The 26352-nt window shown below is 31.8% G+C and overlaps 1 protein-coding gene across 5 annotated transcripts in view; it reads left to right on the top strand.

Moving 5' to 3' along the window:
• The window catches only part of PHF14 (PHD finger protein 14), a 154363-nt gene that overhangs the window by 81244 nt on the left and 46767 nt on the right, over positions 1 to 26352 (top strand). For 3 of the 5 annotated variants that reach the window (XM_005876034.2, XM_005876033.2, XM_014547632.1), the window contains exon 17: positions 17149 to 17266. In XM_005876034.2, coding sequence (XP_005876096.1) covers positions 17149 to 17266 — 118 coding nt within the window. Of the gene's footprint in view, positions 1 to 8342; positions 11668 to 13149; positions 13175 to 17148; positions 17267 to 26352 lie in introns of those variants that run through there. The other 2 variants (XM_014547633.1, XM_005876035.2) reach the window with 2 other exon arrangements.

The following is a 26352-nucleotide window of genomic DNA, read 5'->3' as shown; positions in this document are numbered from 1 at the left end:
TGTATTTCTAACAGTTTCTCAGTTAATGCTGATTCTGATGGTTTGAGGACTACACTTTGAAAATCATTGCTTTATCCCAGAAGTCTTTTAGCTTAAGCCCTATGATAGTGGCGTTCAGCTTGGTTGCAAATCATCTATAGAAAAAATTACAAACAATAAAAAAAAGCCCACTGTTTGAAATCCTGAATCAATAGATTGTAAATTTATGGATTGGAGTTTGGGCATCTGAGGTTTTACAAAGGTTCACAGGTATTAGGTACCTAGTAGTGCCTATGCCAGTTCTCTCCCAGGCCCTTAGCTTTACTCTTTTAATATACTAAGTTCTAACTGTTTGGAGAAGACTTTAGAAAAGCATTTATTCAGCAAATAGTTATTGTATACTAGAGGTCTAGTGCACAGATTTGTGCACTGGTGGGGTCCCTCGGCCTGGCCTGCACCCTCTCACAGTCCAGGACCCCTCGGCGGATGTCAGACTGCCAGTTTCGGCCCGATCCGCGGCCAGGCCTGATTCGTGCACCAGGCCTCTAGAATGCATATACCGGTAAGATCTTTGGTTAATCTCTTCCTGCCCTCCCCCCTTCCCCCTTCCGTCTGAGAGTCATCAGTCTGTTCCATGTTTCCATGCCTGTGCGTTGAGCATCTGCCCCCTGGTGGTCAGTGCACATCATAGCTAATGGTCGAACGGTCGCTTAGGCTTTTTTATATATAAATAGATATAGATATAGATATAGATATAGATATAGATATAGATATAGATATATAGATATATAGATTCATTTGCGCCTGATCCTGAATTTAGTCCTCAATATACACAGGTGAACAACATAGGAATGTACTTGAGAATATAAACATCCCTTTTTTTTTTTTGCATATGCTTACGTATTTACTGATCTAAACCCAAGTGAGTGGGCCTTTTGGAAGTCTTTAGACTGGAGCTGTGCTTATGTAGGCACCTCATAACACCAAGAGCTCTGTTAGCTGTTAACTGAACCTGATCATTGACTCGTAGAGCTAATTTTAGTGAGGAGACACAGTACTCTTGGCCAAAATGGTATAATGAAATGTTGAAGGAGGGATGCAGATAATTTCAGAATCATTTAAAGCTTTGCATCCAAAATGACAGACCAGTTAAAAACATGTTTTTCCCTAACAGTGACCCATGAACCAGATTGACAATAACAGTGGCTCTAGACAGCTCTGAAATAGTGCAATATCTGATAATAGCTCTTATAGACCATGACCTGATATTTAAAATTTCTTTTTTTACTATAATCAGAAAGTGCAATACCGCAGTCCTGCCCAACAAAACTTTCAGGTTTTAGACTATAAGCTTTTATTTTCCCTTGTGACTTTCTCTTTAGCTACTAGGATATTTTGAAATATGTTGTTTTATCTTCAGATATTTGGGGGATTTCCCATATAGCTTTCTGTTAAATGATTTCTAGATTAATTCAACTCTGGTCAAAGAACATATTTTGTATGATTTTGTTGAAAATTTCCAAAACATATGGCTGTTCTGTATTATTTGAAAATGAATTCATTGAGGTTTGTTTTATGGCCCAGATTAAGGTCTATCTTGGTCCATGTGCACTTGAAAGGAATGTGTATTCATCTGTTGTTGAGTGGAATATCCTATAAAACTAGGTTGACAGTGTTGTTCAGGTGTTTTTATATATAGTTACTTTCTATCTAGTTGTACTATTAATTACTAAGAGAAGAGTATTAAAATCTCCAACTGTAACTATAGATTTGTATGTATCACTTTGGAGTTCTATTAGTTTTTGCTTTATACATTTTGAATCTCTTTTGTAATTTCTTTTTGCTGATTTGACCCCTTTATCAATGTAATGTCCTTTTTACCCAGATAACATTCTTGCTCTGCAGCCTACTTTGATATTACTATAAGCACTCCAGCTTTCTTTTGATTGCTGCTTCCATGGTATATCTTTTATTCTCCTTTGTTTATCTGTATCTTTATATTTAAAATATTTACATGTGCACACATAGGCCACATTAAAGTGGATTAGATTTCTAGTAAACAGCGTATAGTTGGAAATTGATATTTTATACAACCCGAGAATCTCCATCTTTATCTGAATTGGTTCCATTACTTAGAGTTAATGTAATTATTGATACAGTTGGGTTTAAATCTACCAGCTTGGAATTGTTTTCTTTTTATTCCATTTGTTCTTTGTCATTTTCCCTTCTTTTTCTGCCTGCTTTTGCATTGAGTATTTTTATGATTTGTTTTTGTCTACATTCTTGTCTTATTAGTTAGACCTCTTTTAAAGAACTTATTAGTAGTTGCCCTACGTTTTATAATATGAATCCTAATGTATCACTGATTCCCTTCAAATATTATTTTACTACTTCACAAGTAGTATAAAACCTTAAAACACACAATGCCAGAGTCAGAGTGAAGGCTAGCTCAGTCTTCATGTGAAAGTCTTTTTTCCCCTTCACATTCTCCAAGTTCATTGTTTATCCCATGTATCTAACTCAGCAACTTGTTCCTTATTGTTGCACTGAATAAGAATTGATGAAGTGTGCATACTTCCAAATCTTGGTATTTTTATCTCTTCCTCTATTTCTGTCCATCTGGCATTCTTCTCCTTCATTTTTCCCTACCCTTGACCTATCAAAGGTGCTATGATGTGAAAATGAAGACTTTTAACATTTAAATTTAAAGAAAGAGCTGTGTGTGGGGAGGAAGAAGTATATTGTGAATCTTTGTATACCTGCTCAGTTTTTCTGTAAATCTACAACTGTTCTAAAAAGTAACATCTATTTTTACAAAAATAAAATCAGGTAAGTGAAAACATATATTTAAAATTTTTATTTGTTATAAAATTATACATGCCAAAAAATTTCTAAAATATAAAAAATGTTTAAATCCATATAATTTTGTAGAATTTTCATACATTTTTATTCATGCAATTTTAATGATCTTGTTGAAAATTTCAAAACATATGGCCGTTCTGTATTATTTGAAAACTAAAAATGTCATAATAATTTGGGAACAATTTTCCATCATAACATCTCTTGATATCCATTTCCTCTCTGTCACATTCTTGTGGCTTCCTTGAGGCCTTTCTCAATTTTTGTTTCACTATTCTCTACTACATTATTCTGTATACCTTAGCTGCTTCATTATTTCCTCTCGCCTTCTTTCTGTTTTTCTCACTTCTGCTTAGCCCTCTTTGGACCTGTTTGCCTTGACTTTCCTTATTTTTATTGCTAATGTATAACCACATTCTGTAGACTTAACATGTTTTAATGCCCCAGCCTCTGGGTCTTTCTCTTGCCTGATAAAATGATCGAAATTGGAACTCCATTCATTGTGGAAAGCCCTCCGGTATCCTCCCTAATATTCAGAGAAGGCCATATGTTCTCTGCTTCTTCATTCTCCACTGAAATCAGCTGTTCTTCACTTTATTCTTCCGAATAACCATCCTTCCAAGGCTGTCTTGAGCATTTACTAAGCAATTTAGGGTAACAGAGAGGTCTTATAGCACAGAATAGTTAAAATCTAAAATCAAATGCTTTACATACTGTTCTTATAAATTACTTGGCCATATCTATCACCAATAATGTGGCCTTTTCCCATAAATCTGGCTTTATAAAAACTATGGTCACTGATTTAATGTCATTAGACCTAAACTGATGCTGCATTGTACATCATGAAGAGAAGAGATTCTAAAGGGGAAATTAGAAAATAAACTGGGTCTTATGAAGGAAACTACTTAAAAGTTATTTTTAAATAGTTTTTCTATTAGTAAAAATTGGGGAAGAGATGTTTAATTTTCAAAATATTTGTATTTATATAATGAAAGTAGCCAAACTGCCACTTAATTTTTCTTTTTCTTTTTTTTTTTTTAAAATATATTTTATTGATTTTTCACAGAGAGGAAGGGAGAGAGATAGAGAGTTAGAAACATCGATGAGAGAGAAACATCGATCAGCTGCCTCCTGCACATCTCCCACTGGGGATGCGCCTGCAACCCAGGTACATGCCCTTGACCGGAATCGAACCTGGGACCCTTCAGACCGCAGGCCGACGCTCTATCCACTGAGCCAAACCGGTTTCGGCTAATTTTTCTTATTAAGGTGGTATTCTGATAAAATTTGGGTTAAAAAGGAAATGTTTACTTAGTGTAATTTTTCTTTTATAATTAAGTTGATTTGATGATTTTGTCAGACGTGTGGAATGGTTAGCCTGTCTCACAAATTTAGTATTTAATGTGACATTCCTTGACTTTCAAAATCTATTGAAACATTAAATCTTTAAATAACTTTTTATGATTCATAATTTTTTTTGAAGCCCGAATTTATTTCTACTTAAAAAATGCTCAAGAAACTTTAAAAAGGCCCTAAAGCCCAAAGGTGTCCAGATTTAATTTAAGACCATCCTGAGGTGGTGTCCATTGGTTTCTCTTTTTGAGACATCAATTTGATCCTTGTTAATGAAACACCCTGATAATTCTCATTGGATCGCCACTGCCCCGTGTGACTCCCAGTATCTGTCATAAATGGTCATCAGGTTATGAATGATGAGAAATGTAATACCAGAAGTAATCACGAAACGTCTGCAGATTCTACTTGCATTATTCTTTGCAACCAGGCCCAGTGATGATTAATTTGAGTAGCGGAGATCATGATGAGTGTCACCTGCAAAGATTGGTATTGAATGCAGCTCTTTCAGAACAGAACCCAGCAAACAGCCTTCAAGATAAAACACCCTCCTTACTATTTTTCATCTTATGTGTTAACATTTCAATTTTTAAAATTAAAAAAAAGTAAAGTTAATTATTAAAAGTAAAGAAAACAGAAGCCTGAACATAGTATACATTAATTACATAGTGAAGTGTGGTATTTCTGGAGTATACAATTTTAGAGTAGTAAACATCATAATTTTAAGCACATATAGCAATGAAATGTTTCTCATTTCATTCATTTATTTTTAGTAAAATTTGCTTTTGTAATTTAAAAATTATTTTTAATTGCAGTGTGTTAATATTGCTAATTTTTAAAGAAGGGATTACTTATTATATACTCAGTTGTTTGGAAAGACTGGCACAGTAGCCCCAATTCTAGATGAATGACCTTGAATTAAGTTACTTCTAAAGTTATCTTCTCATTTGTTAAATGCGGGCTCAACCTCATTTTTTCTAAAATTTTGTAACTTTTATAACTCAAAGAGATGCCAAAACAAACACTATACAGTCCTGAAAATGCTCTCCAACTCTGTTATTCCATTATTCATCTGAGACTTGAATTATCTGCCCAGTATCTCTACTAAGTGACAAGGAAGGAGCTTCTGCCAGGGATAGAAGAAGGTAACATATTCCATCTTGTGGCAGCTCAGACCATTGGCAGTTTTTCTCTCCAAGAGAGCTGACAGGTCTCTCAATAATTTCAGTGCTTGGAATCATACAAAACAAGCATAATCCAGCTTCTAGTATTAGAAACCAGTTGCTACTGTCATGTCTTCAATAATGCCATAGATAGGTTCTGCGACTTTAAATGAAAGCAAATCCAGTTTTACTGTGGATTGATTGATATAAACAAGATTTAAGTTCCCACACATCCTAACAACATTATAATGAAACTATGTTCAACGAAATGTTTTTAGATGACCTGCAGTATATTCTCTTCTTATTTTTCTTCTTTTTGTAAAATCAAACATCCTTTTTAGCTGTTCCTCCTGTAACAATGTTTTGATTTGTATTATTTTTGTATAGTTTTGGACATATGAAATAAAACTAAAGGTGAACAGAAATTGAAAATAAGATTGGATAAACATTTTGGAGTTGATAGATTTTGATATCTAGGTCATAATGTATAAAAATCTTATATTTTTAATTATAATTGAACCCAGACATATTATTTTAAAGACTTTATCAACTGAGAATTAAAATAAAGCTAATGTTAGACCTTACTATCTCCCAGACTCTATTCTCTGCTAAGTGTATTAGCTCATTCAGTTTTTTCAGTAGTCCTACGAGGTTTCACATCTCCATTTTGGAGATTAGGTAACTGAGGTACATATTCACTAAACATCATGAAATAGAAATTATTCCAATTATATATTGAAATTATACTATATAAATTATGTATTAGAGTATAGTTTTTTCCCTTCCACTGAACACTTCTATAGTGTTTGATAAATCTACTGTTCTTCATATTGGTTGCTGAGATTTATAGAGTGCTTATTTATTATGGGCCAATGTGCTGGTGCCTTTTGTATTTTATCTCAAGTAATCTTCATAGCCACCCCATAAGATAGGTGTTGATTTAACCCCTACTTTATGGGTGAGGAAAATTAGAAGAATTACTTGTCCTTGATCACACAACTAAAAATGGCAGCATTGGTGTGTGAGTCTAGGCAGTCTTAACTGAGTAGTCATGCTCTTGAAGGCATACTGCCTCACCAACTATACTGCTCTAGCATATTTGACATCATGGGGGGAAAAGAAGTAGATGCTTCTTCTTAGCAGGCAATCCCACCTAGATAAGGTACAGACTGCATGTGCATACATCAGAGAAGTCCTTTGAAATTATTTAATATCTTTTTTTCTGCATTAATTTGTAAGTAAGCATACTAAGTTCACAGGGAATGAAGACAAAGCTAAAACTTGATCTCTCAAGTACAAGACCGCAAGTCTTTTATCCCAGGATGATAGCAGCCAAGGCAGTCACATTGCTTACTCTGGCTTTAAGGGAGATTTGGAATATTAAGTGAAATTTTAGGATGGAAGAATACTATCGATAGCTTTTTATCTTTTTTCAAAGTTAAACGTCAACTTATATTTAATTGGTGGTTAAAGCAGATTTCCTGTTACCCAATGCATGTATATTCATATTCCTATCAAAATTGAATACACGTATATCTTTAGTGTTGTCTGCTAGTCTCCATCATTTGTGCCTGTAATTAAGAGTTCATTGCACTTCTATGGTAAATGATGTGGTTGCTTCCTCTTGCATTGTAATGACCTGGTAGTGCCTAACCTATAGACAAAGCAATGCTCAGAATATATGATTCAGGGTGTGCCTAAAGCTCTCATTGAAAGACTGAAGCATTGAGAAAAGTTAGCACATGTAACTATTCAACAAGGGAATTAAACTCTTCCTATCTATTTTCCTGTTATTCAGCAAGCGGATTCAACTCTATTTCTCATGTGTCGATAAGTACATTTCTCTGAAAACTTTCCCATTATATTCTTTATTTTCCTTGTACACTTTTGTTTTGCTTTCTTTGGCGGTTACTCAGTTCAGCATGGTAGCTGTTCTCAGTAGTGCTGTGTTTGTCTGTGATTGTGCCACTTTTCACTTTCTTTTTCTCAATGGAACTTAGAAGCATTAAACACATCTCTCTAATAGTTAAATATCAAAATGAACTTTTTCTATGATGTGTGGCTACTTGCCAATTTCCCCTCATTTACACTAATATAAATATCTGAGTAAAGTGATAAATTTTTATGTTTACCATAGTAAAAAAAAATTTCTAATCACTATGCACCTAAAATTTCTCCTCTGAAAGTAAAGGAACAAAGGTAGCAAATGGATATATGTTAATAGGGGAAATCAGTACAAGAAACACTAGAGAAAGTCTTGAGAAATAAATGTAAATGTATGAGTTTTGAAAATCTGGCTAAAATTGGTGCATTTATAATCAATGACCAGGTATTTACAGTGTGTTGTATTCTCTGTTGTTCTTGTTGCACAATCCTCTAAAATAGCTAGTTAGGGATATAATTTTCACAATTGTAACCAAACATTTCTGGGATAGTTTTTTTTTTTTTTTTTTTAAATAGAAGACAGTGTTGGCACAGGGAATAAGAATCACTTGAAAATTTACTCCCTAAGACTCTAGAGTTGGGTAGAACCAGCCCTGTACATACTGGTTTAGGTGTGCTTGTTTTCAGCACAGTTAGTTACATGCTTTCTCAAGGGTTGTTAAAATGCCATATTTGATGAAAAAAATAGCACATTGCTATTTTTTAAGACATTTATTAAGCAAATACATGTTTGCTTATGTAAATACAAACCCTTCATCATTTATTTTCGTTTTGTCTTAGTAAGATAGACTTTTTCTGACACAACTAAAAGTAATAATAATTAAAGAGAGGCAACTCAATGTTTCAAGTGAAAAATTAGTTCCATTTTAACTAGTAAAAACCCTACACAAGATCTTGGCATTTAGGTTTAGGGTATGTATCTCTGGACCAGATCATATGTTATTTGAATCTACTGTGGTGTTGTTAGTATGTTTCGTAAGACATAGTGCAGAGTGCTATGATCTTTAAATGTTAATGTTCTTTTCTTATCACTTTACTGTGTAGATACCCTTCATGAGACCCAACTCTGCCACAGCTCATCCTCGGAGGCAATCCTGGAAACCTCTTTTATAAGTGTGATTTTAAAAATGTGGATAACACTCTCAATAGAGTACATAAAGTAAAGGAGAACAGCTATCTTGTCCTTCCCATAAGCTTATCACTGCAAAAAGTTGCCTTTGCTTGTCAGGTTTGGATAGAATGTAATTGATTGGTTTGTTACCTGGACTGACAAGGCATTTAATTTGCCTGTGTGGACTTTTTTTTCTATTTTTTTTTGCACTAATCAGAAATATTTGATATGTGCATTGTTGAAAAATACTAGATAATGTCTTGTCAGAATTGTCCTATTAAGTAATGTTTTTCCCTCTTGCTTCTTTGGCAAATGATGATATACAGTATTTGGACTTACTGAAGAGCTATGGAAGCCGATGGGACTTAACTGCAATGTGCTATTACTGTTGTTGATCACTACCAGTAACAAACAAGAAAGACAATGCATTCCATTAGTCTGCTATTCTGCTTCATCCAACTCAATATATATATTCATATATGAAATGCTACATTGAGAAACAATTATAGACTCTTACACTAAACATTATTTCTATTTATCATATTCAGTAAGAGTGAAAGACTTGTAAAGCATATGTATTCTAGTTTTGACTCATTGTGTGAAAGCGCTGGTATTATTAGCATGAAATTTTTACAACTTCAGATTTGAAGCTCCTAAGTAAGAGTATGTCTGTGTTGATCTCTAGATATTTTTTAGTAATGCCCAAATTTATTCAGTCCTTATTGACATAATACAAACTTTCTGTATTCAGTATAATTTTATTTTTTCAACCTTAAGGATGAGGTTAAGAAATAAGGAGAGAGATACAAAGCTTATTGACTATACAAGTTGCCAGCTGAAAGATCTTCATCAACATCTTTATCTTTCCAGAAGTTTACAGAATTAAATTTTGATCTTCAAGCTTTAATGATCGAGGTTTAAGGCAACTACAGAAATTTGTTGAATATTTCATCACTCCATCTTGAACTGATTTAGAAGAGACTCTTTGCTGAAATTGAAATGCACATATACATGTAAATTGTCAACTTGCTTCTTGGAATTTCTTGATCTATAAATGTGGTTTTGGACATCTTTTCAGGTATAGTGGCAAATGAAAATAGTTTAAACTTTAGGAATAGAGTAGGCAATGTGATAGATAATCAAAAGCAAGTGTAAAGTTACTAGTAATCTATAGTTATAGTAATCAACCATATTATTGGATAATAGTAATATGTATATAAAATATGTATAAACTGAGATTAAGGATTATCAAAAGTTCTTATAACATTGGAGGAAAAGTATTACTACCTATAGCAAACCAGGAAGCTTTTGTTTTAAGAATAAGAAAGGACTTACTATTTATTACTACATAAGTTTACTAATGTTGATAATTATTAGTATTGCCTGGACTCCAACTGATTTTAAGAAAAATTACACATTGCCATTTTCTGAAAAGAATGTGCTAATGTGTTATACCCTGGCCCTCCTTTGATATATGGTGAGAAATTGCTAGTGATAATTTTAGATTTCCTTAGAAATCATTAAGCCTTGTGGTTTTGGTATAACCATTAATCACAATCCCTTCCACCTTGGTTCTAATTAGAATACTACATTATTATTCTCTGTCTTGCAGCCTTCAATGGTAGATAGGCTAGCCCTAAGAATATTTGTCACCCATCACAAATATAAACTGCATAACTCGTAATTATTGGTCCTAGAAACAGGTATTTGGAATAAGAGAACTTCTGAAGGGAGTAGAAAACACTTACTCCAAATAATCTAAATGCTTTCACGGTACAAAATTAATTTTTACCATAATGGTCCAGTTGCTATGCAAAGAAAATACTAATATGTGCTTAATAAAATATGGACCAATTCACAGACAAATGTGAGAGAAAACTGCACAATAGATAAATGATGGCTGTTTGTTATGCAACGGGGAAAGAAAAAACACTAAAATATCAGAAAGGAAATGAAATGACTGGAATACAAGAATGACACAAGTAGTGGTTCTCAGCCTTTACAGTGCATCAGGATTTCTGCCATATTTCCCTCCTCCTCTTCCTTCTCCCTGCTTTACTCCCTCCTCCTGGCTCCCAGCAGTTTCTGATGCAGTGGGTTTGCAGTGAGGCCTGAAAATGTGCATTCCTATCAAGTCCCCAGGTGATGCTGATGCTGCCGGCCAGGGACACCACTTTGAGAACCATTTGTATATATTTTTGAAAGAATCATTGTGTTGTGATTGACATTGATTGATTGTTGTTTTAATATCCTTAAAAAGGCACTTACATTTTTAAAAATATTTGTTTCCGTATAAAAATGTTTGTGGTAGTTTCATCTACAACACATACAATATCATTTCTTCATTTTCATAAATTCAGTTAAATGTTTATTTTATACCTATTATGAGGGAAGCAATATTTTAGATTCAGAAATGAATCAAGAAACATGTATCTTCATCCATAATCCACTAATTCTTTTTGAAAAAAGATTTGAAATTAGGATATTTGAACATGAAAACAAAATTTAGCCTTAACCTTTATCCATCTTAAATTTAGAAATGATATTTCTCTATCATTAAATATCTTTGTTTATTATGTGTTTCTTGAATTTTTATCTAATTTTACATTTATATTAAAAACTGATTACTGACCATAAACAATAAGAATATTCACACCCATTATCGTATTTTCCTGGGTTTATATTCTACTACTTAATGAGACCACTCTTTTTATTTTAATTTTAATCTTTTATTGTTGAGACTATTACAGATGTCCCCCCTCCCCCCCCCCCCCTTTTTAAACACTTAATATTCTTTATTTGACAAAAGTTACCACTGTTTTGCTTGATTCCCAGTATGGCATATTTTATGAATATTTCACCAAAATCTATTCAAGGAATTTAGAAGGACTCTCTGCAGCAGAATGAAGTATTAACATTGTTAATTTTATTTTCTGAAATAGTTTTTGATGGGTTGAAACTTGTATAAGAGATTCAGCTTTAGTGCTGTATGGCATATGAAGGCAGAAATCTTTTTCTGTAATCTGAGTCAGCACTTTGTTACATTTTACATATACTAAGGATTGTGCATAAAAATATTTCTGAGATGGACATGCTTTGCAAATACATTCTTAATAAAAATGTAGACCTCTTTCTCCCAGCACTCCCTCTAAGACTTTCTGCAGGTCTGCTGATAAGATTCACTGCTGTTCAGGCACATAAGAAATAATGAAATTGGATGCTCACGCTGGGCTTTGTAAATAAAATGAGATTGACCCCTAGTCATTATTTCATTTATCTGATTTACATTGTAAAATGAAGATCTACACTATTGATTAGGGCATAATTAGTTAATTATGAACAGGTAAATACAAAGTTATGTGGGGCTTGAGCACAGCAGGTTGTACGGCTGAAACATTTCCAGGGGCATGAGCAGATGGAGATCAGTTTATTAAAGAACAAAGCAGACGTGTTTCAGGTATGGAAATGTTGAATCATTCTCTCATGCTGTGAAGAGGTAGTTGACCTTACTGTGTATTTTTATATGAATTCTTTGATTTCATGTTTCATTTTTTTGTTTCACTTTTAATCTTGTAACCTGGTTGTGCAGATGTAGCTAACTGGAGTGATCTTGTTATTTAAGTGATCATTAAATATGAATTAGGATTTTGATAATTATCCATATATTTTTCCAATTAATATACTTTCATGTATAAAAAATAGTTCTGTCTTTCTTACCACTCTTTCATTCATTACTGGCTGTGATAAAAGTCTATAGTGGCACTAATGAAAAAAGTGTGTAAGGCCTTCACATTAGTCTTATATTTGTGAAATATGCTATAAAGACATTTTCTAGTTATTTTGTTTAGAAAATGCTTATATAAATGGTTTGCACTAAGATTGTAAAATAAAAGAAAAAATGTCTTTATTGATATTAAATGTTACTCTAATATTGTAGAATGCAGAATTTTGTGCGTGTTTGTATTATGTTAAAAGTGATTTAACTCATGGGCCACAGACCTGCATCTTCTCCATCTTTTAAAATGAATAACTGCAGTAATTGGTTACTGTTCAATGAAAGAATCTTTCCCTCCTGGTTGACAGATCTGTGTAGGTGTTTAAGCTGCTAGTAAGATTTTGTTTAAGTAATGTTAATATTCAAGACAAATTCTTTTTATCTTTCTTGTATAGAACTTATACATGGAATGATGGAAAAGTAAAAAAATCCAATCTATGAATTCTCTCAGTATTTAGGGTGGTGTTTTTTTTTTTTTTAAGTGAACAGATGTAATAGTATCTATGTTTAGAGTCAGTATTGTATTTTACTCCATATAGACCTGGAAGGGATCTAAATAAAATGTTTTCATGACATAAAAAATAGCTTGATTATGGATCAACTTGATCATAAAAAATGTACATTCCTTTTCAAATCACATGTTGGGGATATCGCTTCTTCCTGACATTTATTTTAGTTACAAATTATATGCATAGGACATGCACTTAATTGTTTCTGTTAGTTTAAAAAGTAGTTATTTAGTGTACTATCCCAGTGAAATTATCAACTGGATATTAGGGGAGTTAATGAAACCCTTTGGAACATTGGTTTTTAGCCTGTTTCTTGGGCACAGGAGGAAATAAATCAGTTGTCTCTCTTTGAATTGTATGTATATTCTCAGCAATCAGATAAACATGATCGATTGCTTGTTATATGGATCATAGGACATATGAACATAAATCATTTTCTTCCTCTTCTTTGTCTAGGGTGCTATACTTAACCATGTGCTAAGTAAGTATTTTAAATACATATAGAAATATGTTTATTTGCTCACTGCATTTTGTTAAATTATTGTGTAAAAGGCCATATATATAGCTGCTTTATTTTCTGGATCCATTATTAATCTGATGCCTAGGAAATTGTATTTAATAAGAATCTAATTAAACAATCAGTTTTCCTTTTATCTTATAAATGGGATTCATTTAATCTCATTTAAAATTGTAATTTTAGAGTGCCCTATAGTGTTAATGTGTACATTATTTATTAGATGTTTAAAGGATACTTCTTTAAGCATCCAGTTTGCATTTTATTAAAAATTTCATAGTGTTTCTTTACAGGTTCGTTTTATATTCTCTTTGAATATTTTAAGACATTTCCTTCCTATTTAACATATGTGCTATTGGTATAATAGTCTGTTTTTATTACATAGACATTTGCATTATTTAATAAAGTATATTATTATATCACTATGCTTTTGTGGGTCAATGACTGCTTTTGCAAAAGATTTTTAAAACATTTTATTCACTATTTATTTTGATAAATATATACTATATATGCGCTATAATTATGTATTTCCAAGTATATGTAAGAAGTAGAGGTAGAGACAAACAATAATAATTTCATCACTAACTACTTCAACTCTACTTTGCTTTTAGGTAGCAGAATGATTGCAGGCCCTTATGTATTTCTAATTTTTGAGTTTTTAAAATGATACAAATTTGTAACATAGCCAGAATTTGTTCTGACAGAATTTGCTAAAGTTTACCAAATGGTGTGTGTGTGCATGAAATAAGAAACCCACTGTTTCCATCATTTACATTGTTATTTGATTCGTAGGATTCTTAATGATATCTCTTACATTTGTCTGTGGTATATTCTTGCAAATTCTGCTCAAGTTCATTGTGTCATTCAGTATATTTTTATCAGCACAAAGATTTCTTCAATATTCTAGCGTAGAAAAAAAAAACGGATTTTTTTCCTCATGGAAATAATTTTAGTTATTTCTAGAAAGAGCTTACATTTGTATATTTACTTATTAACAGAGCTATGGATTTCAAGATTGAGTTATTTCTTTTTGTTTTTGTTTATTTTCTTTCCTGGATTTTGGCAGTTCCTAAGTGTATTAACTACTCCTTTTTAAATTTAGTCTTGGAATTGCAGTTTTTTATTTACTGGTGAGCGAGCTATAACCTGAGATAAGTACCACCCTTAATTCAGACAAGCAAATTCTTCCTCTCCTCTGGGCCCCATCACAAATACAGAGCTCCACATGTAGACTAAGTCACTCTAAAATGTGTCACTATTGAAAGAATTAATAAGGATCAGCTCATTTCCAAATGGCATATACTTCAACATTATATCCTAAGAAATCTAGCATATAAACCTTTCTTTACGCTTTTGCATTTATTCTTGAGCTGAAAGATAACTTGATTTTACTATTAACTGAAATCATCTACAAATTGGAACTATATCAATGTAACAAACTTGTTCTTAGTTTATTAGCTGGAAATTCATAGCTATTCCAGCAAGAATCACCTGCGTACATGAAGGTAAAAAATAATGAATTAAGATTCACCTTTATATTCATCATGGTGTTTGACTTGAATTATACAATGGAAATCTTAACGTATAAGTTATTTTGACAGTTATAAAGGAAATATGCAGTAATTATGTTGTAATTTGATATGAACTAGGAAAACATTAACATCTAAACCCTTCACCTATCAAGAGCCCAGATTATTGGCATTCTGAACTGTAAGGAATATTGCCCAAAAACCTAAAGTTAAGCAAAAAATATAGTCACTGAAAATTGTGTCCATATACTTAGCTCAGTAGAAATTCTCATTTTTGTGTCTTTTTACTGTCAATTTGTCTTAATGAGGTTAGTGGTCTGGTTTCTGAATCCATAACAAATTACTGTTGGGGAAATGCTGCTTAAACAAATACACTGACAAGATCAGAAAACAGTGGCTGATACTTTTCAAGCAAGTGAGGACTCTGAAAACATATAAAAATGTTGAATACAAGAATTCAGACAGAACAGCAAATTGATGTTATTCACTCAAACACAAAAGGCTGATACACTGTTAGACACATAGCAACATCTGTTACCCATACTCATGACCCTGAGATGAGAAAGAGCGTGTAAATTATGTTTAATGTATTTTCTTGAAGTAAAGAATATGATTCTTTTCAAATTTCCCTTTCAAAGACGATTGAAATACTAGTTTGCTTGAAGGAATATGGCCTCAGCTATCTAGAAATATCTACATTCTCATAAACTCAGAAATGTTTATACTCTAAAGGTTCTCATAACCATCCATATGTTTAACAGAAATTTTAACTATTGAAAGCTAAATAAATTGAATTGAGAAGAAAGAACATAAATTGTGTGGGTTTGTCATTTTGTCTGTATTATATTTGATGTTAGCTAGTATTATCTATTATTTCTTAATGTCAGAACACAGATATTTAAATATTTTAACTGCTTTTAAATATAATTTGGATGGTTCATTTATAATACTGGCATAGTAAATAAAGTACTATTATTCTTATTTGATTTTATTTTTTTCATTAGCTAGAATTATCACAGTAAACTTTTTCCCCTGCTAACTCCACTTCTTGAGTCTAATAAGGAGAATGTTGTAGAGGAAGAAATGCATAAGTTTATGACATATAATTGTGTTTTAAGCTTCTTTATACCTGAATAACTTGGCTAAGTTGCTAACTTTTCTGAAAACTCCTGATTCCTAAAATGGTTCTTTGAGAGATTGGGTTTTGTAGCATTATATGAAATATTTAGTATAAATGTATATTTGTAATCCTATTTATTGTGATTTTAGAAAAATCAACAGTTTTTGTGTGTTGTGTATAAAAATAGCTGTTTCCCCTTTTTTCTAAGAAAGGTTATTAACTAGTAGTTAGTATATATTCAAGTAACTTGGGCCCTATAATTTTCCCCTTGGTTTCTTAGTTGTGGATATCTCAACTTTTAAAGTTTTCAATCAGTAAGAGAAACAATATATAAAGAGAATCTGACAGATTGATTTGGAGAAAGTTTTTTTTTTTTTACTTAAAAAGAGCACAAAGAAAGGGAGGAATATAAGTCTTTCTATAAGATGTATACATCTTTGTTATTTGTTGTTAAATTTTGGTCATGTCATTCCAACTGATAAAAAATTATTTTTATAAGACACTGAAATAATACAGATCTTTCTTCATTGTCAGCAGGATGAGATTATCTGAAACGAAGAATAGGTATGATAGTTTTCTTAGATTTTGTACATCATAGGTGGCAAAGACACTACCAAAACATTTATTAAAAAGATTTGAAATGTACTAGAAAGCCCTTTGAAAACCAAATACACTGAGAAAAAATGACAGGTAAATTTTGAGAAAATTACATCTAGTTCTTAGAATGATTTTTATTTGCTATAGATTGTGATAGCATGCTATAAAATTTGGAAAGTTTATTTATAATCTACATTAACTTTGAGAAAGAGTGATGAGATATAAATTGTATAGAATTGATTACAGATTAGTGTACGTAGCCTGTAGAATTGCTTAGAGTTCTAAAAATTTTTAGAATAATCACAATGTAGTGAATTGAATTCATAATCTTGAATTATATGTATCATATGTTTTTAAGCTATCTAATGGGCAAATGATTAATTCTTGAAGTTCAAAATCAAAATTGTGTTAGTTTTAAACACATATATTCATTCATATGTCCTTAACATTTCTATTACAAAGTGTTCTGAATGATATTTTTTTTATCATTTGTTAAATTTGTTATATTTTGTTTTTCCTACCATTATTTTAGGTTTAGATTGTTTTTGTCATAAACACTAATTTAATAATCTTGTGAGCTAAAGGTAGAATTAACAATGATAAAGTTGAAAGGGGCAATCGTTTGCTATTTGTCTTTGAAAAAGATGCTTTCTAAAATACTATTTAGATATACCTTCAATCTGTTTACCCTGCAGATGTGATGAATGCAGACTGTGCTACCATTTTGGCTGTTTGGATCCTCCTTTGAAAAAGTCTCCTAAACAAACAGGCTATGGATGGATATGTCAGGAGTGTGATTCTTCATCTTCTAAGGTAAGGGGGAAAACCTATAAGGAAAAGTATTGTTTCCCTTCATTTTGATGGCTTTTCTATATCTACCATCAGCTTCCTAACTTTAAAGAGAATTGGAATATGAAGGGTTAATATTTTAATCTAATGCAATTTAAAAAAATATATTGCCACAGTGATTTTATTGCCCTTAAGTTAAGGAATAAATAGCTCTACTAAATTATATAAATTTCCTCTATGAAATATTTTAGCTGTTTTGTATGGTCTCTATATTATTGTAATAGATTAAATAGTGCTATGGTAGCCAAAAAAGTCACCCTCTGCTAATTTACCACACCTGGGGAATAGGGAATAGCAGGGAAATTCTGACTTGAGTCATATGTATAAATGTTAACAAAAAGAATAATCAGCAAAATCCAGTTTTATTTTGTAGATGACTCATCTTAACATAAATAAGTATATTGTGAATGTTTATATGCTCTGTATTTTTTAAACTAGTTTTTATATTCTAAAATTCATTTCTGATATTTTAGCTAAGTAGGAAGGATGACATTTCTAATCAGGTCTTTAATAGTTTATTTCAAGAAATAAACTATTAAAGTTATGTCTTTTGTATATCATTATTATACCCTTAAGTGGTGGTAATCTACAGTTTAAGATTATTGTGTTTCTTTAAAGTGTGTGAGTAGCTGAACTCCTAATGCTTTGGTTCATTTGACAGAAATATTGAATATATTTGAATTAAGACATTCTGGTCAGCTGTGGGTTAATCAAATTGTTCTTTCTTAACTGTCTATTGTAATATGGACATCAAACCATCTTTTTTAAAATACCACATATGCATTTATCTGTCCTAGAGTAAGTTAAAATTGATACTGAATTCCTATCTAATCAGGGAATCAAAAGTATTCTTTCTATCAATAGTTAAAATTATTTGCTCCAGCTTACCACAGAGGCCATCTGTAAATGTTTATTTATTAAAAATAGTTTTACAGAAAAAAATATTTAAAGATCTTATAAAGTAACATATTTATTAAAAGTTTATATGTTTGTACAATAATTATTAACATAGAACATAGTAGGCATTTTATTTAATAATAAATAAATCATTTTGCATGAGGTTTTAAACTATACAATATCAATAATTATTTTCCATTAATTTTATTAAGACCCAGATTTAAGAGGGAGCATATTTAATATCAAAAGGTTTTAATGCATAATTTTAAAATGCTTTCCAGAAATTGAATTTAAATGAACAAATAGTGGCATACTATATATTTTAAATAGTTTTCTAGTGGGACTCTTTGTAGTCTAAAATAATTTTTTTTAAGTGTGTTTTTTTGTTTTGTTTTGTTTTTGTTTAGGGTTTCCTCCTAACCTTAACAAGCAAATTAGGAAAGCAATTTTTGAAAAAGGATTTATTGCCTTTTATAAATATGTATTTTTGCATACATTCTTTTGAAAGGCTCTATACTACTATAAATTTGTAGCATTATATTAAACACAAAGAGTGGCTTTGTTAAGTTATATAGTAACGGATATTGAAAATGCAAGGGGACATATTTCACATAGTTTGGGAGTGCATCATACATTTCCTAAATGCAGTTCAGTGCCTGTAGCCATTGAGAAGAGTAGGTATTTTTTGTTTTTGTTTCTTCCTCTCTACTAGGGATTAAGTAGGCCTTTGAACTCTGAATGGAAATCCATTAGGATGGCACATTGTTAGAAAACTTGCATTGTATTTGCTAAACTGTTTGACCAGTGATTGAAAAGCTATTTAAATATTTTTAGTATTTGAAGACCATAGTCCTAATACTGCTACTTGAGTAATCTTTCAGAAAGCGTATTTGTCACACCTCTGCTTTACATCTGTTAGTGTGTTTTCATCCTCCTACATATCAAAAATATATCCTCCCCAAATCAGGAAATGAATGTTGATACATTATTACCATGTAATCCTCAAACCCCATTCAAGTTTTGCCATTTGCCCAGTAATGTCCTTTATAGCAAAAGAATCCAGTACAGAATCACTTGCTGCATTTAGTTTTCAAGTTTCTTTAGTCTCTAATCTTTGTCCGACAATTTTTGACTTTTATTATCTTGCCACTTTTGAAGATTACAGAGCAGTTACGTATCTTTGATGTGCTGCAGTATACTTTCTATCAGGTGACATATGATTTTGATTTGAACCATAGCTGGTGATGTTAACTTTAATTACTTGAATCAAGGAGTTATCTGGAAGTCTTCTCCGTTCTCTTCCTCTTTCTAATTAATAAGTAAATTGTGGGGAAGAACCTTGAAACTATTAAATATCTTATTCCTCATCAAATTTTCATTTTCTGTTTTCCCCCCCGTGGCTTTATTATTATTTTGATGTTCAAATTGTCCCAAATTTGGTGAATGGCTTCAGGCTGATGTCTGTCTCTTCAAGTTGGCATTTGTGTCCTTTTGACATGAACAGCAATCTTTGAGTATATTCTTACTAAAAATGTTCCAGGCTCAATTTGCACTTCCCATCCCCCTATTCCTGGAACCAGATATTTCTCCAAGGAACTCTGGTTCCTCTTAGTAGAGAATGGTATTTAGAAACTAAGATAATGGGTACTAGATGAGCAACATGGGATGTTGCTCCTACTAGCTCTTCTCCGTAGACAGTGCCAAAGACTAGATGTATGTACAGGTATATCTCTTTTTATTGCACTTCACAGATACTGTATTTTTTACAAATTGAAGGTTTGCCCTACACTGAGCAAATCTGTTGGCATTTGCTCACTTTGTGTCTTTGTGACACATTTTGATAAGATATGTATATACATTGTAATTTTAGACATAATGCTGTCACACACTTAACAGCTGATAGCTCTAGACTCTATTACATTTTGAAAATGAAATGTATTTTAATAAACACTGTATATACACCGTGTATACATTTTTTGGGACACCCTGTATATTCTTACATGATTAATCCCCTGATACAAAACTAATCTCTTTCACCCTTTACCTCCACCCTACATTGATACCTACTTTGTTTACCATAATTTGATGGCTTTTAGACTGAATTGTGCAGGAAGGAGAGAGAGAGAGAGGGACTAAGGGTGGATGTTTATATTTTTTATAAGCTCCTCAAATTAAAAGCAGTCAGGAATAATAACTGTTTTATGTATTTTATGAATTCTTCAGTTATTAAAGTTTTCAAGCTAAAAAGTAACTTTTTTAGAATTGTAAAACAAATACACACAATGCAAAACCCAAATTAAACTTTAGCTGACACTTAAAAATTACAATGTATACTTACATATAAGATAGACAATATTGTATTTTTTGAGGTAATAAATTAACTTATTTTAATAAAGTTTATTATTTAAAATTTAAAAGTTATATTGAAAATTGTAATCTCAGGCAAAGGTTTTACTTTTTTTAAAATTAAATCTTTATTGGTGAAAGTAATACATATGTCCCCTTTTCCCCCCATTGACCCTTCTAGCCCACCCCACCCCCGCATGCCCCTGCCCCTGCTCCAGACCTCTACCACCCTATTGTCTGTGTCCAGGGGTTATGCATATATGTATACAAGTTCTTTGGTTGATGTAGGGCACAGTTCACTATTCAGTCTTTTTCTAGGGTATACTTAATATAGAACTAAACAACTTCTGTGGCTGAAACACCCAAAACGAAGAAACTTATTTTGACATGGTTAATGAACATGTATAAATATTTATTTTAAAAGTGATTCATCCAAGTCATCTATATTCACAAGTGCCACTGAGAATTTAAATTTACATCCCATATTTTACAGTGACTTTGCCAGTTATGATTTTACCTTTTCATCCTTGTTTAAGCTCTGTTTTGTGAAAAGCCATAAAGTAAACATGACAGGTCATTATCTGACTAGTACAAGATGAGCTGTCTTAGCATGGAGACCTGCATGTGGTTTGCTTGTATTTGATCTTTCTAGTATGCTACTCTTTATAAGTCATAAATATGCATAGAAATCTCATCCAAATTCCTATGGAAGATTTTCTGGAACTACAAATGCCAAATGAGACAAGTGGTACTTTTTGATACTCATTGTATTAAAAATCCCTGAGTAAGGGAAGTATGATATTTTTTCATTTCTGTTTTATTTTCCAAATTTTCTTCATTGAACAACTAGAATCCTATAACCTATATACTTATGTTGAAATGACATATATAAATATTTATTTTAAGTAAAATAGTCATTGAGAATTTTGCCTCTTTAAGAATGAAACAGAACAATCTCCAAGGAGTATTTGCTACAATACATTAAGAGAGCACATTTAATTCAACCTAGAAATATTAGAAATTGAATGTCTGAATTTTATGTATTATGAAGATTTGTGAAAAATATAAAATTAAAATGAGTTATCCTTTAAGGTCCTTTGAAATTTGAAGCACATAACTGACTCATGGAAAAGGACTTTGTAATATTTTAACTATTCATTTGGCCTCTTGGATTTTTTCTGACATTAGGTTAAAATTTAAGTCTTTGAATTTAGCACAGTTGACAGAGAAGTCATTTTCAGGTAAAATTTATACCACTTAACCATCTTAATTTGGTATTCTTCTTGCACTTGTGTAACAAGCAGTAAGGCTTACAACAGTGCACTTTATTAAGCTTTATGAGTGATGATTGGCCTTTTCACTGATACAGGCAGGTAAAAATCTGGAGAAAGGTTGTGTGCAGTGCCCTCCATTACAATCCCATAGAACAAATCTGTTGTGGTTTATAGACTTACTCAAAGCTTGAGAATTAAAACTCTGGGGATAAACTCTGGTTATCCTTGATGATGGCTGTAGTTAAAAATTTAAACTTTAGATTTCCTCCTTCCTACTGTGTGTGATAAAACCCACAACCTTCCAAATGATGTTCTACCTTATCCTAGACTAAGTTTAAGCTGTGGCCCGTTACTCTGGATTTTCCCTGGCAGGCAAAATTGTATGTCTTTTAAGCCCTTAGTTCCTAAAGGAGTATCATACTTTCAGACTAGCAACATGATTTGTGAATTCAATGAAAAGTAATAGCCATTCGCAAGTCCACTGTGCTTTTTTTTAGAGTATGTTGTTATACTGAACTGAACTTACTATGTATTTGTCATAATAGCCTGCTCACAGAGGTTGCTTATATTATTGTTCCAGACATGTTTATGAAACCTATCCCTAGGTAATATTTTTATCAAGTAACAATTTTCAGCAAAACAAAGATTGTTTATGGTTATTCTTTATAATAGAATTAGAATTTATGCTGATGTGTTTAGTTCTGTAACTTAAGGTAGTTTTCATGGGGCTTGTGCAATATACATTAAGCATATTGGTTTACTTCAGTAAATTATGGTCAGGTATTCCTTAAAAACCTTTTAAAATATATGATTTATTTCCCTTGGTAAAATTTATCAGTGTTTATGACATACATTTTTATATATTTGAGCATCATATTCATAAAGAAAATGATTTGGACCTCTAAAACTAGACAAATGTTTTCTATATTAACATGCAAAATTGAAAAACTAAATTAAGTTACACTTACTACAAACTGGAAAAACCAAGCTATTTTCTAATTTGGATGGCATGTGGGCTTGATGTGTTTCCATAGCATGCTGTGGAATGCCATATGTGATGAGAAACTAAATCACAACTGAGATAATTAATCAAAGTACACTAGGGTGCCATACATAGAGTTGTCTTTCAGAAATAACCAACTTAATATTATTCTGTAGTTTTTTTAAAAAAATTGTTTTTATTATTTTGGAGAAAAAATGGCCCCTACTAAGAATATGGACTTAAGCTGAAAGATATTTCATTACCTCTTTTCAAAAGTTAGTAAGACCCAGTATTTGAAATGTTAAAATGGGGTTTTATAATATACCAATATAAAAATTCAGAGGTGATGTAGACTGTATTAATTATGTAAACTCTTATTCCAGTATTTGTATATAAAGTGTGAGAGACATTGTTCATTGCAAAATGATGGTCCTAGTTGATATAAGCTAGCCCATTCTCAGAGCTGTGAGAGTAACCCCTGAATAAGAAAGACTCAAATTCTAACTTCAAAAAAGAGAGAGTGAGATTTCATGTATGCTAGATGTAGATACAATTAGTTTATTCCTTCTAATTTATTAAACATTTAGTTTAACTATTTCATCATTTTGTAGAATTACTTATCTGTTAAAAATTAACCTACATATTGTGACTTAAGAAGTACCTTTTTGCCTACAACAAAAATAGATTTCTTCAAATCTAAGCTAGAAAATTCAAAGAATGCACTCTGATAGTTAATAGAATTGAGTTCTGAAGTTAAATATATTTAAGCATTCTAATCTTGATGTTCTGATAGAATCCTTACCAAGATTGATAAGAAATTATAGACTAGAGTTTGGGGAAATAGTGAAAGTGTGTTATACCATGTTACTAACATTTTGACATTTATTTTTTGACGTTTCTGAAATTCGGATGTGTATCTATAAGCAATTTCTATCTTTAAGTGATAATACTTTTTCCATAAAAATTTGCCATTAAATGTATGGAATTTCTTATAATTTGAGACATTGTTGAATAAGAAAATAGAATAATTTCAAATACTCAGAAAGTATGCAATATGATATAGAGAGAATAGCGTTATGAGCTTTCAAAAGAAATAAACTGGGTTCATATAGTAACTAATGCTGTGACCTTCAGCAAGCTTCACTTCAGTGAGCGTCAGGCTGCTCATTTGTGAAAAGTTTAATGGCAATACTTAGTAAATGGCAACTCTTCTTATTTTTAAAAATAAGCAAGCATTTTAGTCACAGAGAGAAAAGTTCAAAATTGTTGATAATGTTTCTTTCTTCACTCCCACCCCTCCCTTCCACTCTCTCTAAAAACAAATGGAAAAATATATCCTTAGGTGAGGATTAACAACAACAAAATCTTCCTCATTACTCTGCTTCACCTTTTTGCTATCTCTTTTTGGTAGTTGACACTGTTGATAACTTCCTACTTTTTATAAACTCCTTTCTTGCCTTTAATGAACCTGTTTTCTCCTGGTTTTCTTTTGTCTTTCTGATAGGCTTCTCTGGCTTATTTCCACAGACTTCTTTTCTCATTCTGCAGGTAACAATATCCATACTCAAAGCTCAGTACCACAGCAGTTTTGCTACAGGAAATTTGGGATTTAGATTTAATGATCCATCTACTTTCTTGAGTTAATGTTCATCAAAAGAGAGACTTCCTGCCTTTTTAAATAACCTGTGGTCTAATTATGACATAATGTAGTGATAAATTTACTCATAAGCTCTAGTTGGCCATTTCCATTATCTCATAGTCTCCTTTTACTGCAAAGTTTAGTGTTTACTTTAGCAGGAGAATACATATCAACTGATCTCCAAAGGAAATATTATTCTGGAGATATGATTAAATGTGCTATAACTGAGGTGTCATATTGTAAGTTTTGTTTAACTTTAAAGCTAGAAAGTAATAATTCAAAACAGTATTTTTTAATATAACAGAACTAATAACCTTATATAAAATCTGGCTTTAAAAAAAATAAGTGCTTCTTACTCTTTTTCTCCTTACTTCTTTTTTCTGATTCTACCTCTCTGGAGAAACTTGGAGTCAGAAAAATAAGTCACTTTGTGTATATGTTTTTAAATTGTTTATAAATGTAATACATGGTCATTGTAGAATAATTGAAAAATTCAAAAAAATTAAAAATATTTAAAATGACCTGTAATAATAGCACCTAAAAGTATGACATTTCTGCTCATGTTTTGGTATATTTTACTACAAGCTACTTTTTAAGAATTGCAATCATATTAATCAATGGAAACCATCAACAAAACGAAAAGACAGTCTACTGAATGGGAGAAGATATTGAGCAATGTAGATGTGATAATGTGTTAATATCCAAAATTTTATGAAGAACTCATGCAACTCAACACACAAGATTTGATTTAAAAATGGGCAGAGGACCCGAAGAGACATTTCTCCCAATAGGACATATGAAAAGATGCTCAGCATCACTAATTATCAGGGAAATGCAAATTAAAACCACAACGAGATATCACCTCACACCTGTCAGAATGGCTATCATCAATAAATCAACAAACAACAAGTGTTGGGGATGATGTGGAGAAAAAGGAACCCTGGTGCACTGCTGGTGGGAATGCAGACTGGTGCAGCCACTGTGGAGAACAGTATGGAATTTCCTCAAAAAACTAAAAATGGAACTCCCATTTGAGCCAGCAATTCCACTTATGGGTATTTATTGAAGAAATCCAGAACACTAATTCAAAAAGCATATGCACTCCTATGTTCATTGCAGATTTATAACAGCCAAGATATGGAAGCAACCTAAGTATCCAAAGGCTGACAAATGGATAAAGAAGAGGTAGTGCTTATATACAATGGGATATTACTCAGCCATAGAAATGAGTGAAATCTAGCCATTTGTGACAACATGGGTGACCTAGAGGGAATTATGTTAAGTGAAATTGAAATAAATCAGACTAAGATAAGTAACATATGATTTCACTTATATGTGGAATCTAAAAAACAAAACAAATGAACAAACAAAACAGAAACAAACTCATACAGAGAACTCAGTATGTTATACATCTGAAACTATTAAAATACTGCATGTCAACTGTAATTAAAAATTTTTTTAAATTTAAAAATTATAATCATATACATTCTGTTTTAATGGCCTTTTCCATGTAATTTTATATAGAACAATTTTTCATGTTAAATACTCTTTTCCAACCAGATTTTCAAGTACTGTGCAGTATTTCTTGGACACATATACTCTTATTGTAATTGCTGGATAAAAAACAAACAAAACACTTAAAATAAGGAAGTACCATAGTAGTAACAACAATGGACATTTATTGAGTACCTGTATGTGCTAGCACTATTTAAGCACTTAAATATATCATCCCATTTAATCCTCAAGAGACTCCTTATGTCTTTTATCTCCTTCTTGAGGGTTAAAAAAAAGTTTAAAGAACTTAGGCAGTGGTTCTCAACCTTGGCTGCACATTAGAATCACCTGGGAATCTTTTTAAAATTCCGATTTCTGGGCCTCATCCTCCGGAAATTCTGTTTCTTTGTTACTAATG

This window comes from Myotis brandtii, unplaced genomic scaffold (genome assembly GCF_000412655.1).
Source record: "Myotis brandtii unplaced genomic scaffold, ASM41265v1 scaffold48, whole genome shotgun sequence".
Lineage (NCBI taxonomy): Eukaryota > Metazoa > Chordata > Mammalia > Chiroptera > Vespertilionidae > Myotis > Myotis brandtii.
Note: the sequence above shows the minus strand (reverse complement) of the source record. Positions and strands in the feature narration are given on the sequence as shown.